Genomic DNA, 14,897 nt, shown 5'->3' on the forward strand with positions numbered 1-14,897 from the left:
ACAAACATTTAATAACGACTTCTTTATGGGGAATGCACCCTAGGTGTCAAAGTGAGATCTTTTTTACAGATCAGCCAGCACTAACTAACCTAATCTTGATACATCAAAATAATACAATGCTTATGGGCTATGCCCAGCGTAAAAAGTTCTGACCATTTTCTGCTACCTGTCTTCAGTGAACTATATCTCAAAATTATTCCTTGCATTCGGTTATACTCGTACTGATCGGTGATTAAAAAGTAATCAACGGCGTAGGAAAACTTACTGCAAACGCCCAGGAATGGTAGATTAGTAAGAAAACTTTTTGATACCACTTCCATAAGAATAATTGCATACTTATATCTAAGTTAAGATCGGCGCCGCCAATATACTTTTACTTCGTGTTTTTTTTTTTTTTTGTTCTTTTTGTTTTTGTTTTCAGCACCTTAACCATATTTGCAACCAACAAAGTGATAAGTTGAGTTTCAAACCAAAAAACTCGGTTCTGGTGCCAACCACCGCTTGAAAATATTTATTCTTGCACTAAGTCTACCTCAATAAAGCATGCAGCTAATTCAAATGAAATAAAACGCCAGATTTTTTTTGTAATTTTTACAAAATTTCAACATTTTAATTAAAATTTTATTGACTTTTTCACTTATCTTCGATAAACAAAGTGTGATGCAGTTTTTAGTTTTTTATTTTAACTATTTTTTTGGATTTTATTTTTGAACTGTATCCAGATAATTAACTATTAATTTAATTGCTTTGGAACCACTGGGTGGAAGAATGCGCTGCGCTCGCCTGCAATGCATTTTTGACTGCTTTATGATGATTTTTTGTATTGGAATTTAAAATGAAGTGTATTTTGTGATTTGAAAACATTATTGTTGTTGCATTTTTCAACAAGTTGTTCAATCTGATAATGATCACAAGTGGATGCGGACAGCCAAGCGAATGTAAAATAAATGTATGTATGTGTGCTCGAGATGGGACATACATATTTGTCATGCTATTTGATTCTTTTCAAGCGTTGTATTGGCATTCGAACCAACAACCCATTTATTGCACTCTATATGTATGTATGTGTCAGTTTAGATCCCATAATACAATTTTAAGGAATTATAAACATACATACACACATATAAATAAGAACATATGCAATTATTTCTAAGCCCAGGCTATAGCATTGGATTTTCTACTTTACGCGTTAATATAAAATATTTATAATCAGCGAGTAGTGAACGCAAGTGCGAGAAAAGGAAAGCATAGTATGAGAGTATGTGAGCGAGTGAGAGGAGTAAATATAATAGATATCTTTGCATTAGAAAGAAAGAGCCATAAGTAGAGCGTAAGCAAGCGAGGCGAGCGCAGAAATATAAATGAGGAAATGTGATTTTTTTTTACAAAAACAGTTCATTTAATGAAATTAGTAATATTTATATGTAAGTATGCACGGATGATAGTGAAACAGTGGAGAACCAATACAAATTATTAAGATTACAAACTACAATTTTATTTTTTTTAGTATTTTTTCATTTTAGTTCTAGCAAATAGACAGACAATGTGTACTTAAAGACTTATAGAGCGAAAAACAATAAATAAATAAATAAATAAATAATTAAATAATTTACAAAAATAAATAAATTAATTAATTAAGCTAAAAACTAAAATATTTTGCATATTCGGTTTCTTTTTTTTTCTGTTTTTATGTCTCTTTTTGGCGCGGGCAAGCGACTAACTAACGTACGCTGGTGGCTAGCCAACGGCTCTTAGTCGTTAACCCTGCTCAACAATTTTGTGCTTGCTTTTGGCATATCTGAAGATTTTAGTTTTTACAAATTTTCGTTTGTGCTTGAAAACAATTTTTTTTATAAAACGTTATGTACGAACAAGTGCAGTGTATGGAAAAGCAGCCATTTAAATTTGTTATAAAAAACCTTTTCTATTTTACATTTAATTGTTGTTCCTGTTTTGTTTTTTACAATTATTATAATAATTTTTTTTTTTCAATGAAATATTAAGTTAATTTGGCTGCTTTGCATTGTTGTGTGCCATTGTGCAACGTATTTACTGTTATTATTTTGACTAGCACCAAACCCTTAACAACTCAAATTTGTGTAGGAGGAGAAAATAAGGACTAAAAATTTCCGAAATTTTCTGAGCAACATTTTTTTTTTGCACTCGTTAAGCGACAAGGCGTAACAAAAATCGTTTTGAATCCGTAATTCATTTCTATTATCTAATAATATTTATTCAATGCCGTTTCTCGATTTGCACTAATTCCGTAATTAATTTTCAACATTTACGCATGATCAAGTCCATTTGTGTGTGTGTTTTTTTGTTTTAATAAATTAATTTCTTTTTCATACTCATTGGCATAATCTATTGTTTGAGAGCCTTTTTGCTCTTCAAAGCACTTGTTGATTTTTTGGCCTTAGCTGTTGCTACGTGTTTCTTAGTGGCTGATTGATTTTTGGACTCACGTGCTTCACGTCTTGCTTCAATGACATTGTCACCAATGATGTCATCGTCGTCGTCATCATCATCATCGGCTTCGTCATCTTCATCGTCATCACCTGTTATGGCACCTGCAATATCAGCGACTCCATCATCAATATCATCATCATCTTCCTCATCGTAATCATCATCATCATCATCATTTTCATCAACTTTATTAATTAAACTATTATTGTTATTCAAATTAGAAACGCCAGCTGCTACGCCAACCGCTGGATTGACTACTGCTGCCTCAATGCTGGTCGCAGGCTTGGCAGCCGAATTAGCAGCAGCCACAGCATTTACGAGTACTCCGGCGGCGCTTTGCGTTGTCAGCTGTTGCTTCTTATTTTGACTAACACTACCACTACCATTTGTTTTTGTATTAGGTGTAGTCTTTTTTATTGTTTGCGTGTTTGCTGATGTTACTGATGTTGTTGTTGCTGTTGATATGTGTGTTTTTTTCAGCGAATTTTTGTTATGATTATGAATTTGATTGAGATTCTGTGACGTGGATGTTGATTTTGATGGTGTCTGACTATTATGGATTTTTGTATTTGTATGATGATTTGTAATGAGATTCGTTTTTGTATTGGTGATGTGTCCGGCAATATCTGTTGCAATATTACCGCTATTATCGCTATCGCTAACAACATCGCTACCATCGCTATTTTCAACGATACTACCTTCAACTTCTTCTACGTCTTCATCAATTATTGGTTCTAAACTACCGCCATCTTCTACAAAATTGCTACTAACTTCTTCATCGTAAAAAACATTTTGTTCACCTTCGTTGTTGTTGCTTGAAGCAGCAATGGCATCATCCGCTGAGTTTCCAGAAGCTATTGCGTCGGCGGAATTGGCACTTTCGGCAGGTAAATCGACACCATCTGAAATGCCGGCAGTCAGAGCTGATTGGCCAACGGGGGCAAGGTCGTCTAGAGAGGCAGCTGGTGCCGCGGGCGCAGCGGCAACGGGTGCGCTTGCAATGGCGGGACTGGCATCTTCATCGTCGTCATCCTCATCATCTTCATCTGCGAGAAAAAATGTGTGTTTAGTTAGTATTTTGCAAAATTAATAAGAGCGCATTTGCTACTGGTTATATGGAAGACCCCAGTCCTTTTCACAGGAAAATCAGTTAAATCTGAAAACTTTATTTAACTTGATTCTAAGTGTCATTTTATTTTTGGAGGAAAAATCAAACCAAGCTTTAATTCATATTTGTCTGAAATCAAAACGGGTTAAGGCCATAATTTACATTACAGATTAAATCCACGGTTCTTAAAAAGTGGACAAATGTGCACGGTCCTATCCTATCATGTTTTTAAATCATCGTGCCCGATAGTTAATTCCACCAGACTTTGTCTAGGTTTACCAGAACCACGGAAAATTTACCCTTCAGAAGACTAAAGCGCATTCTACGGCCCATCCCCGCAGAGTGAATGAATTCTGATTCTTCCTCATCTTTAGATTTCCTTCCGATTTTTGCCGACTGTAGCATGAGTGACACAGTCATATGTTCCCAGGACCCTATACCCATAAATAAGTAGATTTTTTTTTCGATGTTTCAAGATGACAAGATGACAAGACTCTAACAATAGAGTCCAGACATCCAAACCCCCCTGAATTTTCTGTTTCCTCAAGTTGAGGATGACCCAATCTAGAAATGTGAGATTCTCAAAAATAAGTATATGACTTTTTACAGAAATATTAACGGCTTCAGGTTGTTCGTACAATGTTGTTGTAACGTAGAACTAACTGCATGGGGATTTTACCTTCCACGCTACTGAAGTTACAGTTCAACAAATTTTTGTGGCGGGTGGTAGCCGTGAACGAGACATGCATAAATATACGAGTATGTTTGTTACAATACGCCAGATATCGGGAATATTCAATATGTAGACTTTTAGTAGTGGATTGAGGCCGAAAAATGCAGAGTTGGGTCTGTCAGCCAGTGACGACAGTTTTTTGGAATATTCACCATGTCTTTCACATTGATTGCCATGAAAATGGTGATCACTTCCTATTATCTCAGTAGGAAAAAAATGGCTCAGCTTTAAACTTGAAGCGGAAAGAGGAGACTGTCAAGGAAAAAATTACTATTTCAGATGCCTCAAGCAATCGTATGTTTTTGAGCTCAAACATATGTACACATATTGAATTGAAGAGAATACATTCAAGAGTAAATAGTTTTTTTTTTCTTTAGCTGAATAGGGTTTTTCTTATTTCAGATTTTAAGTACGTATTGACCCACCATCGTAATAAAATTGGCCTACTGCTTGGTAAATTTTCTCGCTGCCTACGCACTACCTTTTCTCTCTTTACCTCCTCTCTTTTATTTAATATACAGGCATGTTCTGAAAATCGTATGAATTGGAATCAGTGCGATTTGCAAAACCTATTTGCGAGATTCCCGTACAAAAAGCTAAAAACTTGCCACTAAATCATTGGATATACCGACAAAAAAAGATGTGTGTTTGTTTATGACTTCCATTATAAATATTCAAAATTTGTTTGCAAATCGCACCGATTTCAAATCGAAGATACATTTTTTTTACGTACCACCTAGAATATCATCGAACAAACGATCTAGATAATCGTCATCGTCGTCATCCTCATCATCATCGCTGGCAGAAGCAGCCGCCGCTGGCGCCGCCTGACCCTGTGGCGTGTCATCCTCCTCGTCGTCATCGTCCTCTTCATCGTCGTCATCATCTGAAAGCCCCGAAAGAAATACAACTGTTTTTAGAACACATACGAGAGAGAGAGAGAACACATGGAAATAAAAGAACAAAATTTGTTATGGAAAAGCAAATAAACAAATAAAATTCATTCAGTCAATGTGAACCAAATGCCAAACAATGCTGGCGCTAACATTTTTTTTTTTGTTGCTTTGGTTGCATGACAGTCAAGTGACGGTGCGTGCACATTTACGTGACAGTGCTGCTAGCGCCACTACATGTATGCATACGTACATACGTACGTACAAACATATTTACTTAGATATCGAGAAACAGAAAATGAGGAAAATGTGCTGACGAAAGTGGTGCTGGTGATAACAATTGCGCTGGTTGAAAGTTTAGTTCAGTTCAGTTTAAAGTTGAAAATCAAGTTGACAATAGCATACAATCAGTATAAGAACGAGCTCACAACAACAACAAAAAATCGTGCTGCGCTACTGTTGTAAAAACGCCGCAACTCACTGGTGATAGCTCGCACAATACGTGCACATTTGTTTTGAAGAGCAAGGCAAGAAATAAAAAAAGAAGAAACAAAGTAGAGAAACACAAATTCCGTAAACGCCGCAGAAATGCAAAACCAAACAAGCAAATCAATTTACGTGAAGTCACCAAAGTCTTCAGCGGTGCTATAAAATTCGAATTGCAGAACAGATGAGTAGTTGATGAAGTAGATAGAGTCCGAAGTAGGTAGAGTTGGAGGTGAAGGTGCAGGTGGAGAAAACACAAATGGCTAAATTCAATTTGCTCATTTGCTAAGCCAAAAACTAGGTAATTGTTGTATTGCTATTGTGTTAAATTGCATAAGTATGTGTAGGTAATAGATTTGTGAGAAATGTTGTTGTATTTAGCAAGGAGAAAACGCCTTTGCTGGTTCTTTACTTACCATCATCATCGTCCACAAGATCACCTAGGTCGGGTTCGTCATCGTCATCGTCATCATCATCGTCATCATCATCATCATCATCGGCCGGCGCTGCCGCGGGCGCTACATCATTGACAGCTTGTTGTCGCGCGATGGCACGCTCCTGACGTTCGACCATTTGTACGGGAGATGCTTGAATGTGCAGCAGCAGAGCACTGAGGATGCAAAGTAATAGTACGAATTTCATGGTGCTGGAAGATAGATAAAAGCAGATGGCAAGAATTAAAGTCAAGTTAGTTTGCTCTGAATTAAAATGAGTGATGTATATATTTATGTATTGCTGATTCTGAAGTGTATTTGCGTATAAGAATGAAACGTATTTTTAGTGCATGGGTACGTCTTGGGTGTGCAGCTAACATTTCTCTCATCTAGGATCTAGGACTTAAGAACATAGAGGGAAATGAATTTGTTGATGAGCTTGCGAGGAAGGGAACTGAATTGGCCTCAGAGACCTCCTAGCCGGGCATCGACATCCCCTTGACAGTTGTTAAAGGGGAACTGCACAAATTCTTTCTCAGGAAAGCGCAGAAAAGATGGAGCTCCATTTCTTCATGTGCTATTTGGAAAACCCTTTGGCCCCAGTACAATATACGGAGGCCTCCGAAAGTCCTTTGGACTCCTCGCCATTCAACTTCCAAACCCGGTGACTGGATGATCGGCACACTCACGGAACAGCTAGGGTTACCAAATAACCCCTATTGCAGAAGCTGTGGCGACCTTGCAGAGAAGGAGATTGTAAATGTCCGGGTTTGGCAGCTAGACGATTAAGATGACTGGGGGGCAGTGCGCCTGGGGCAGTGCACTAACCTAAATCCCATCAATCTTCCCCATTATATCAACAGCTCTGGAGCCAGCTTTCATTGGAGCCAAGTGTGAAATATTCTGCTAAAATCCGAGTAAAAATTTTAATTTGGTGCAACCACTTTTTCTCAAACTAACGAAACGTCAATACCAAACACTACCTATTTAGTAAAGGGTGTCCGCATCCAGAACTTAATCCATATTAAACCAATTAAACGTGCAATGAACGAAATCGTCGCTGAACAGCTATTAGCATGCCAACTGACAAACCTGTGTTCGTAGCAACTTGATATTTTCGATAAATATTAAATAAATGTGAGACGTGTAAATTCGTATTCAGACAATATTTTCTTTTCACAGAAAAAATACCGAAATTTTATGAATTTCGGTTCGCTACTAAAAAATATATTTTTTGGTAATTTCATGCAGATTAAATACAAAAATCACTAAGGTACGGAAGTATGCATGGTATTTCAGCGAATTATTATAGGTATGTATGTAGATATGTGAATGGAATTTCGAGCGTTACATAAAAAAGGAAAAAGCTTAAAATATATGGCCGTTAAATTGATAAAGAAAGAAGGAAGAGACAAAAGATACAAATATTTATGGCGTACCAACCACTTCAAGTTCATTGCCATATATAATATGTATGTACATAAATGTCTACAATTATATGCTTGTATGTACAAATATGGGTACCCTGCCGGCAACTCAGCTAACTTTTAATGTGATTGTACTTAATCTAACGGCATTGCAATTAGAGGTGGTTGATGCTAGGATTAAAAAACTGTAAAAATTAAAGAAGTTTTTTGGCAACTTGAAGCATGCACTTTGGTGTATTGGAATTTAAAGGGCTATAAAATTGCTACTCAAAATCTTTCTAGAAATTTTAACTAAAAATCGTGAAATTGGGATGAAAAGTTTGTGTAATTTTGCTAATTTCTTTTGATTAGTATGGTTTTTGGTAGTCTATGAACGTAAAAAAATAATAAAGATAATAAGAACAGAAAAATAGTGTAGAGTGTTCCAAATGTTAATGTGCTAAGAGTGGGGCGTAACTCAACTACTAACTAAGTCATAATAAAACATGCTACAATACACGAGAATTTCCTAATTTTCCTAATTACTCAAAGATGTTATTTTTTTTGCTAAAGCATTTTTTTATGCTTTATTGGAAGAATTAAGTAGCTTGGTCAACAAAAATTATTTACATCCAAACATATTTGATAACGATTTATGGACAATAAAACAAGATTAAATCTGTTCAGTAAAAACAAAAATATTTCTTGCTACGTTCTACAAATAAATGAATAATTGGCGCGCACACTTCTGCTAGGTGTTTGGCCGAGCTCCTCCTCCTATTTGTGGCATGTTGCTCCACACACGGAGGGAACTACAATTTTACGCTGGCTCCGAACGGCAGATGGTCTTTTAAGAGGACTTTTTCGTAATAGAAATACACTTGAAGGTGGGCCACTGCGCAGCAAACGCTATTCGAAAAAACTTGTTCATTTCGTGTTTCATGCACGGACATTCAAACCTACGCACAACCGAATGGTAATCGTGCACCAACTCATTCGGCAACAGCGGCCGCTATATTAATGAACAATTTTACTTAACTTTAACTTTAACCATGTCGAAGAATTAAAAAAAACAATTAAGTTTTCTCATTTCTACAATATTTCTAATGCATTTCGCTTGGATAGGCGGCTTTTGTTAAAATTTTTAACCCATTCTTCAAGTCTTTCTCCACCTGAAAACCAAGTACTTGATATTGAAGTCCATTTCGCAATGAACAAAAGAAAAAAATTAGTATATAAAACAAAGAAAACTACAATTAATTGCGCTTTAAACTAATATAAGAAATATATCAGAAACAAAAAACAAAAAAAAATTACTGCACCGGATATGCGCGCTTGGATTTTGAGAAAGTTCTGTTTCATGTTATAGCTAAGTTAATATTGGTTCATAAAAGTTAAATAGAGGTGGGTTATTTTCGCAGTCACTGCAGAATTGCTTATAGGGTACTTCGCGCAATTTATGCGCATGCATTCTGCAAGTTCACTAAGGCAAGGCCAATGCAATCTTTACAAACGTATTCGCTATGCCATGAAAAACTAGGCAAATGTAACACATAAAATGGGGCACACACACTCGCATGTGGTATGTATACACATATATTTACATGTATTTATGTATGCAGACCTAGTACTCCTCTGAGGGTTAAAACTGCCCGACAATAAAAACAGAAAAGAATAACAAGTGCGCGCGGGTATAAAAAATAGTGAGAGCTGATAGTTGTCGGCCCGAACTCATATTTAATATATGCTTACACAGCAAGTGGGCAGGCGACTTTCGAATTATTACTTTTTCCACTTTTTCATTTCATTGATTCGCTCAAGAAAGTTTTTTTTACCAATAGGCAACAGCTGAAGTGCAATACTTATATTTTCATAACTTTAACTGATAAAAAACGCAGTAGTAATAGCTATTGAAGTAATATATTTCAGTACAGGATTCGATGCTTAGGTTATGAACTAGCAGGTAACCCTATTACTTGTTATTCGGATCGACGACTTGGTACCCTTAAGCCCTTGGAATCAAAGCTTGTGGATAACTGCAAAACTATTTTAAAAATGCTTTAAGATGTTAGGTTTTGATACCAATAAAGGGTTGATTGCCTGCTAAACTAGCAGTACCAATCGTGCTCTGTGTTATGTTCAGCGATAATGTCAAAAAATTAATCAATAGTTGAAACTAATTTAGAAAGAAAATCCTCCACAATTACAAGGAGCGCATCGCTTTATTTTTAAGATGGATAGGCTGCTATTTGGGCTTTGACAACTTTCCCGAGGAAATCGGCTCTTTAGCATGAGATATACAATCAGCTCCGGTAGAGGCAATAAGTTCATGACCGTAGAAAAAAAAGAGAGCGAGTTAATAGATGGTATCAAATGAGGACTGGTTTCTCATCGAAATAGATTTGATTAAACTAACTATTCTTGGGAAATAGCAAACTAGTTTGGCCTGAAAATAATCTTCATTATATTTACAAATCCTAGGCTAAGTGCATTGACTTTATGCTTTTAGTCTATTGGCTAAATGCAATGAATTTGCAAAGCCAGGAAAGAGTTTCATAGAAGTCTAGCTTCAATTTGGAACCTCCATAACGAAGAATAATAAAATACAAAATCATTCGATTCATGTGGAATAATGAGGGCAACTTGCATCGGACATTATTGAAAATGAGGTGTGTAAGACAACTAAGAAAATAATATCAAAACATGTAATAAAATTCTGAAAAAAGGTTAAATTAAGTTAATGCAAAAAGATAAGATAATATAAAATATGATGGAAGGAAAACAGATGTTTTTATATATTATAACAAATATATATATTATATATAAAATAAAGCAACAACAAAATTTCAACAAAACTCCTCAATTACGTCAGCTCAGCAGCTGACTCTCTCAATTTTATTCGAAGCCGAGTGTATTCTCTCAATTCTGCTCCACAATGTTAGTAAATGCGCTGATTGATTTTAAATAGTCATCTGGGAACTCTGGCGTAACTATGGCGTTTAGTCTTTTCGTCGCGGTATTAAACTAACATAAAACCTAGAGACTTATAGCTCCATCTAGCGTACTTCAAATGAAGATAATCATTAAAGTTAGTTTGGAGAAAAATAAATACATTATTTTTATTTTTTTATTTTGTGCAAATGGCTCAAAATTGATGGTCGAAAGGACAGATCTTTAGCTACGGGGCGATTCTACGATTACTGACATGCCGGGCAACATCGCTTATTGCTGTGATTTTATCAACATTTTCGACATGATCGAAACTCTGTTTAATATCAAAAATGTCTGAACGGAATCGACGAAACCGAAATTGCACGAAATTAGCTGATACAATATCGACACCATTCACAACTTCTGGGGCCTGTTTTGCATTTTTGTTTTTATCAAAGAAAAAACGGTAAAATGTACAGAATTTTCTCTTAACATCGTTAACAACCTGTAACTCACAACTTAATGAAACAAGCAAGAAACAGCAAAAAAAAATTTTTTGTGTGAAATGTCAACTTGACAACGAACAGAAACTTTAAATTGTTTGACCGATTATTTACGAGCTATCGTTCACTACAGAGCCATCTACCGAGAAATTAATGTGTTTCTTTTTACCCAAACTAATATTTTATGTTTCGGGTCATTGTATAGGTCTTAGAAATAAACGTCTTGCAGCAAAATCATAATCTTGCCCACCAAAGTGAGAGTTCATTAATTCAGCTATGCAGTTTTCAACATCAACCGCCACTATACGCTTCGTACGCTCATTCTATTTCTTTGCACTTTCTTGTATGCCTGCTATCATATGCAGACACAAGTGCTTATGCACATATCACACTACTACACGTGCAATTCGTAGCAAGGCTGCTGTAAACCCTTTTTTCCAATACATTGACCTAAATATGCAATATTCGCAAACTTGTACCTGATAATACTCATATTTGCCTCATCAACTGTCCCAATGCTCCAGTATACATATCTACATATGTATGTTAACGGTAAGTATTTATGTGCTTTCACTGAACTCTTTTCGGTAAGGTCCACTGTAGGCTATTAAATGGCACCAACATAAGCTTAAATGTTCATACAAATACAGTGGAACCTCGATATAATGAGCATACGAGTGTCAATGGCTGCGTTACATTTGAAAGTTGTCCAAAATTTAATATAATATAAGAATATTTGTAGACAATTTGTAGCCATTGTATAGAGGTTTCACTGTACATTTGCAATTATAAGCACATATACATATGTACACTTAACACACACATCCACTTTCTGTGCACCTGCAGCATCTGAATCTGTACATCCTCATTTAGGAAAGGAATTTGAGCCAATTTTTACTGGCTCCAAGAACACTCAATATCTGGTTCAATTCCACGATGTCTACGCTTCTATGATGAAGTATTCGAATATACATATGACGTATGTATGTATGTATGTACACTTACAGGTAAGCGTACTAATTAGCGTAGGGTAGTTAAAATTTAAAAAGCAAAAATACAACCTTTTCACAAATTCTCGTATATGTAGTTCGCTTTTGAGTGTAAAAAAGCGGCAGCACTATTTTTATTTCCAAGAATTCTATTGCTATCACTTCCCTATTTTGCTTTTCAAATTTTTTTCTTTTCTGACTCTAACTGACAACTCTATCATTCAAATACTTTTTCTGCGAATGCCCCCTAAAGTTCACATATTCAAAATATTTCTAACCGTTTAAAAAAGAGTATTAAATTATCAAATATAATTTTTTTATTTAAACACATCTACGCCATTATTGCCTATTGGTTATTTAGCTACCGATGACAGAGAATTTAGGCAAAATAACATATTTCTCAAAGTCAAAGTAGAACATTTTCAAGATTTTAATATTAGTCAAGGATAAATTACAGAGTTCATTTGGTCCCCTAATATGTAGCTAAATTTTTACTGGTCCTGTCCTTCCATGCAATAGAGTTCATAGAGTTTACATTGTGTATGAGGTTTACACTTCGGCCTCATGACCTCTCATCACAGTACCTCATCCAGAGCCAGCTCACTTTTAAACTCAGGATGCCCGTGGGCATTCTCAGTTTATCCTTGGGAAGGGTTACGATATTTTTAAACCTTTTTTGGTTGTAACCTGGCAGTAGGGATTTCGCCTGGCATAGACACATAGTTTGGTGCCAGCAAACTTCTATATCTCTAGCTCTTCACTCCTAAGCTTCTCCTTGATGGTGTATTGCCCGATAGCAAGGAAGGGCTCGGGCCCTATTAAAAACGAGACCACAGCCTCTCTCGCCAATGTGTCCACTCTTTCGTCTTTCGATGGCAAAGGAGATAGGGCCATGAGTACCGCCTCATTATCGCTCAGAATAATCGCAAAATTGTCAAAGTATTTCAAAATTTGCAATACAATTTATAGATTTTTTTTAGGTTTTTGGGTATGTCAATTTATTTTAAGTGCAGGACGATGCAAATCTTGAGTATCTATTGCTAATAGTTAAGGAATAATGCTGTAAAAACTCGAACTAAGATTTTGATGAAATTTTGTCCATTTTTCATTGGAGATTATAAAGGGAGCTTGTACAATACTATCATTTGTTGAGCTCGGGCTCAAAGCCGATTGGGCAAATTAATCACCAAATTGCAAAAACAAAAGTTTTTTAATGGTAGGCACTCCTCTGCATGCACTGGAAAACCTCTGAGTGTATTTTCTCCTAAAAAACACCTGCCGTTAGGAATCAATGCCTTCATTCGTAGAACAACACCAAGCCACGTAGAGAAACTCAGTTCATTGTGCCCTTTATTCTTCACACTATCCAAACCCAGTTCTTTTCAGAAGTCTACGATAGTACCAATCTGACAACACATTCGAGAATCAAATGTAATGGTGTCTCCGGTAACGCGTCGCAGAGTCAGCAAGAGATGTTATATTGCGGATTCCTTTGCCTGTACGTTTTCTGTTTGTTTTTCAATGTGTTCTTAGAGAGGTTTATAAAATATTGAAACAATATTTACGATAAGTCCAGTGGGATTCCAATTAGAGTTCTTTAACTTTTGTACAACTCTTCTGAGCTCTACTTCGATGGTGTACGAGTATGTACCATATTTTGAAGCTGCATTAACCAAAAAAGTTAACGTGGAAAATATTGCAAAACAAAAGCAAATCTGTACGATTTTCAATTACATACTCTATATATATATATATATATATATATATGTAAAAGTGAATGCATTCGTATAACCAATATTTCTCCCATTATATTTCCGGCACAGTACGAAGGTCGACAAAATATAGAACAGTATTTCCATAGTACTTTCTCCCACCGTACATAGATAATATCACATGAGATATGTCGACATGAATTGAAGTGGTATGAGCTTAAACTAGTCAATAGTTTCGAAATTGTATTCCTGTGCAGCATTCTAGTTAATAATTATGTGTATGAATATTGAATGAAAATATCAGAATTACCTTTAATATCTAATAGGCTAAGTTATTCGCATAATGCATAAAGTAAGTAAGCTGAAGGCATTCACTTTTATCAGCCATCTCAATCGAAACCGATTCAGTGGTATACTGAAGTAATTAAGATATCAGAAACGAGCATACAAAGGCCCAAATATCAATTACATTAAATTAATTTACTACGACTTGAAACAGCATATACGAGCACTACTCCAATATGAGCACGTAAAGGGTCCTTCAAAAGACGCGTCTAGATGTTGTTTTAAAAGAAAATATGTAAACATTAAGATTCTTGCAGGTCTCACTATTGACGTGATAACGTCTTATAATTCAATGTAGCCGGCTGCACGCACCAAAAAATGCGTCGTTACCTTGCTTGAACTGAACTCCGAAAGCGCGGAGCGAACGACAAAGAGGCACAATCGGCCCCCACGTTCGGAAACGTTCGACATCTGGCTCTCCTACTTGAGTGAGCATATATATGTATGTAAAGGGTCCGCCATATAACTTTACGGAATTAAAAATGCTATAAAAAAGAAACTACTCAAAATTTTTCCAAACTGTTTTTTTATTTTGAAGTACAATCCTTCCGGTTAATGATGGAACACAATTTCATTCATATGGCTGCCTCGAGTAGCCATGCACCATACCATACGATCGGTCCAATTTTTCAACACATTTTCGATTGTATGCGGCTGTATTTCAGCTATGACATCGCGTATGTTGGTCTTCAGTGCATCAATTGTTGCTGGTTTGTTGGCATAACACTGGTCTTTGACGGCACCCCAAAGATAATAATCCAACGACGTCAAATCGCAGCTCCGAGGCAAAGTAAAGCACATACGCTTCATTCGGTGTTTTTCTTCTTTCTATTGCCGTACGTAATTTTCGTACACATTCTGCAACATTACCATGATTTTCAAAATAATGTC

General features: G+C 36.0%; 1 protein-coding gene across 1 annotated transcript in view; it reads right to left on the reverse strand.

Annotated features, from left to right (window-relative positions):
- The window catches only part of LOC129241527 (dentin sialophosphoprotein-like), a 66,871-nt gene that overhangs the window by 29,817 nt on the left and 22,157 nt on the right, over positions 1–14,897 (reverse strand). Inside the window, exons 2-5 of the mRNA XM_054877917.1 lie at positions 6,103–6,332; positions 5,041–5,193; positions 3,267–3,512; positions 2,466–2,570 (exon numbers count right to left, since the gene is read on the reverse strand). Coding sequence (XP_054733892.1) covers positions 2,466–2,570; positions 3,267–3,512; positions 5,041–5,193; positions 6,103–6,332 — 734 coding nt within the window. The remainder of the gene's footprint in view (positions 1–2,465; positions 2,571–3,266; positions 3,513–5,040; positions 5,194–6,102; positions 6,333–14,897) is intronic.

This window comes from Anastrepha obliqua, chromosome 3 (assembly GCF_027943255.1).
Source record: "Anastrepha obliqua isolate idAnaObli1 chromosome 3, idAnaObli1_1.0, whole genome shotgun sequence".
Classification (NCBI taxonomy): domain Eukaryota; kingdom Metazoa; phylum Arthropoda; class Insecta; order Diptera; family Tephritidae; genus Anastrepha; species Anastrepha obliqua.